At 37.3% G+C, this 4,253-nt stretch overlaps 1 protein-coding gene across 1 annotated transcript; it reads right to left on the bottom strand.

Moving 5' to 3' along the window:
* Nucleotides 1–1,606: 1,606 nt before the first annotated feature.
* LOC128557413 (uncharacterized) lies at nucleotides 1,607–2,770 on the bottom strand. Its single transcript, XM_053544781.1, has one exon. It carries the CDS (start codon nucleotides 2,768–2,770, stop codon nucleotides 1,607–1,609), a length of 1,164 nt encoding a protein of 387 aa, XP_053400756.1.
* Between the last annotated feature and the right edge of the window lie 1,483 nt (nucleotides 2,771–4,253).

The following is a 4,253-nucleotide window of genomic DNA, read 5'->3' as shown; positions in this document are numbered from 1 at the left end:
GATACCATTTTTAATGTTTTTAATAAATTCCGAGGAGCAAGGATCATCGAATCCGGCTATCTTGTGTGCCCAAGAAATTGCATACAAAATACTATTAACCTTTGATTCTGAGGAATCTGAGCCGGTAACTGATGACAGGTATAAACCCACATGAAAATCTATTGCGGGTAAGGGTTTGAAATTGTACTTTTTGCACCATTTACAAAAAGAATTAACGTAACACTTGTACATCTTTACTGTATTCTCTGCTTTCGAATTCAATGTGAACTTTTTTAAGTTATTATTTTGTCCAAGTAACTCTGGGGGAATCTGCAATTTGTCCAATTTATCCCACACGCCAACTTTAAGCACATCTGTGAAATGTATAAAAGAAAAACAACGCTCTAATATACTTACTAGAACACATTAGTTGAACTGAAAATACTAATAATCGTTTAAGACCAATGAATATTCTCAAAATTTTATCAGTGTTATTCTTTACTACAAACGTTTTCGCCTAGCCGTTTATAACGACAATATAACGTCAAAACACAAGCCACTATCTCAGACATAATAGATCTAGTACATTATATATGCATTTCTATGAATCATTGAGTATGTTCAATGCGGTTCAGTTTTTCTTTGAAGTTCATTTCTTTATACTAAGAAATTTAGTATAAAACATATACTTCATCGCATTTGTATTACCTTACTGCTAATTCAACTGATTAATTTGCAATTTAGAAAATATTATTACTTCCCTTTATACTAAACTTTCAATAAATAAATAAATAAAAGATCGGAAATGGAAAGAGTCTGATCTCAAGTAGTAATGAGACATGCAACGCTGTCTATGCCCTATAAAAACTAGCATAAGGGTTATTCTACCTCAGAATTTTCGTGTGTTTATAACTCTGAAATGACGTAAGTTTCGAGCATTAACCACAAAACATTGCTGAATTGGAAAATCGGATTTGGACTTCATCCGCATGTATACTAATCGTTTTTTTTTTCAAAAAACGCCAGATATACATCATTCTTTAAAACTATCCTGACCAACCGTCTGCATGATCGTATGCCAAACAGACCGATGCAATACATATCGTAAATGTACAACTGTACAACATACACATACAGAATACATTAAACAGATCATATCTTCCCGATAGCTTCCCGATAGGATCGGGACTTCGTCTGCATCGTATGCCAGACGGACTCGTGCAACCTGAGGCACATAATACTTAGCATAAAAATGCAACATACACAATATACACTTAAACATCGCATTTTCCCAATCGGATCAGGACTTCGTCTGCATCGTATGCCAGACGGACAAATGCATGTAAAGCAACGCATTAACAGAAAGAAAAAAATCCAACATATAAACTGCATTAACACCCTCTCGATCTGATCGAGACTTCGCCTGCCTCGTACTTCAGATAGTCATTTATTCTATTCTGATAGCTAACACTTTACTAGTAAGTCTCCGCGAATCTAAGGTGCAAGGACTACAGCTGTTATTAACAAAAATGTTTTGGCCGGGACTGAACTCCAAAACGTCCTTAATAAAATCTTGCTTAATGTAGTTCTTTTTGAATATGATAGGCCAAAAAGAGGAACTACACCATCAAGGAACAACAAGTGTACCCTTCCCCTTACATGCTAGCAGGTGAAAAATGGTTTTGTTTACAAGGTAAATAGGAGGAACCAGCCAGTTGTTACAACCGGACCAAGACTGCGTGAAAGCGTCCACCGCTTCTGACTCGAAATCAAAAAATAATGAGTTGAACCTTTTTAACTTTCTGTTTTTGAAACTGGCGGATCTATCTATGTCATGAGGTCCCCACATCTGATCCATAAACTTAAAAAACTCTGTTGAAACTTCCCATTCATCTGTGCTATGAATTTTACTAATATGATCTGCTATCTGGTTCTGTGTACGGGGAACCCACTGAATGTTTAAATCTATGTTCCACTTTAAGCATAAATTAAAAATTTCGAGAGAGTCGTGTTGTAACTCTAACTTGGTACTGCCTGCCTGTACTATTTTAACACATGATTGTGAATCAGAAAACCATTTCACGGAAAGATTTTTCAGAGTACTGCCATAAGCTCTTAAAGCGAGGAACACAGCCCTTAATTCCCTGAAAGTAGAACTTTTTTCCTGCTCTTCGCAAGACCACATACTACGGAAAACTGTGTTTGCACAATCAACTATGTAAGAACCGCACGATGTGTGACTGGCGTCAGAAAATACAGTTGTCTGTACTGGCTCATATACAGATAGGTTTTTGACATTCAACTTATCCACATTTTCTAACCAAAAAGACAATTCTGAAATGCACGGATGTCTATGAGACAATTTGTAATGAAAATCCCAAGAATGTCTGGTCTCTATTTCTTTATACAAAAATCTGGTCATGAGTCTAGATAGGTTACCTATAACGGCCATCATTGAAATGATTTTACCAGTGACCTTGGCAAGGTTCCTAGCTGTAACAAAAGGGAGACCATTCAACAGTGATTTAAGACATTTCTTTAAATCTGAGACTCTTCTATCTGGTATGGATATGCAAAAACGCTTGCTGTTCCATAGAATGCCTATCCATTCTAATTCTTGCACTGGATACCATACAGATATTTCTTTATTGATAACAAAACCTGCCTGTTCAAGACTTACTTTCACAAAATTGGAATCTACTATTGTTAGTTCTAAATTTTTATTACAGCCCCAGCCGTCATCTAGAAACATAACAATCTTAAGGCCGTGCGTTCTCCAGTATTTTACCATTTCTCGTAATACCTTGGTAAAAATAAAAGGGGCACTACTGATCCCAAACGGTAGGACAGTGAAACAATAGTTCTTTCCCTTTACACTAAAGCCTAGAAATGTCTGATGAATAGGAAAAATATCTATGTGATGATATCCTTTGCTTAAATCAAATTTGAAACAAAACGAGTTTTGACTGAAATACTCTAAACCTACTTTCCAGTCTTCAAATGTTATTTTTTCTTTCCAAATGTGTTTATTAACTTTTCTTAGGTCCAAAATTAGGCGTTTGTTTGCCTTGTTTATTTATGGATACGGTCAGTGGATTTATAACATGCGGTATAAAAGGGACCTCAACAGCGCAGTTATTTTCTACAAGTTCTGATACTGCTTTTTCTACAAAATCCATATTTTCTAAAGCCGATTTATTATTCGGCGAAACTGACCTTTCTGGTATTGTTAGCAAAGGTAACTTGTAACCATTTTTCAGTACGTCAATAATGTATTCATTACAGCCTATCTTCTCCCAAAAATGTAAATGTTTCTTTAGACGCCCTTTGACGTTATCAACTGACAAATTTGAATGTTTGTGAAAATCTGACTCTTGCATTTCAAAAAAATCTTTGTAACAAAAATACATATCTAAATACTTATCATTTACTGACGGGATTCCAGCATTGTCTCGCTCGGGCTTGTTGACGTCGACGCCACCATAGGAACGTCTCCCGGAACCAAGGAACTGTTTACAGTCACGGCGGAAATGTCCTTTGTAGCCGCAGGCAAAACAGATGTCTTGTGGGGTAGCTCTTCTCTGGCCTCGAAAAAGCTGAAAGTTGGTGTGTTGGGGCAAACTGTAGTCCACTCCAGCATTACTCGTAGTTGAGGGTTTATTGTACATGAAAGGAAAAGGATTAGGGTTATAAGGATGATATCTGTTCGGCTTCGAAGTAGCTGTCTTAACCTTTTTGGCGGCCCTAGATTCCGTCTGTCTGATTTTCTTCTCGTCATCGCTATCTGTACGGAGTACCGGTTTCTCATATTCAGAGACTGTGGCCCATCCCCCGGGGGAACCGTCGGCTATCTGTATCAGCTTATTTCTGTGTCTTAATTTATTTATAAGCTCCTTAACCTCTGCTTTTAGAAACTCTGGTTGAGACAGCTGCTTCAATACATATTCTAAACCTTCCAAAATGTCTGTATTAAATTCAAACTGAATTCTGTGAGACTCTTTATTTAATTTTACTTTCTTATCTCTGGCTACTTTTTGCGTAGGCGCAGTAATTTGGTTTTTCAGCTGCGAAAACTGAGTCCAAATACGTTCTAAAAAGATCAAACGCCTCAAAAGCTTCGTTCCTATCCCCCGGGGATTTACCTCTAGTACTTTGTGCTGAACTGTTGGCCTGTTGGTTGCGGTACTGAGGGTCCCTAGTCGGTGAATTATGTCCACTGTCTCTTCTATCCCGTGGAGAATCTCTTCCAGAATCTCTCCAGTCTCGCAGGCTTT

This window comes from Mercenaria mercenaria, chromosome 5 (assembly GCF_021730395.1).
Source record: "Mercenaria mercenaria strain notata chromosome 5, MADL_Memer_1, whole genome shotgun sequence".
In the NCBI taxonomy this organism is placed as follows: domain Eukaryota; kingdom Metazoa; phylum Mollusca; class Bivalvia; order Venerida; family Veneridae; genus Mercenaria; species Mercenaria mercenaria.
This window is presented reverse-complemented; position numbering and strand designations above follow the sequence as displayed.

Excerpts from the sequence above, each read along its gene's own strand:
- LOC128557413 (XM_053544781.1), bottom strand. The coding sequence starts at position 2,770 with ATGGTAAAATACTGGAGAACGCACGGCCTTAAGATTGTTATGTTTCTA.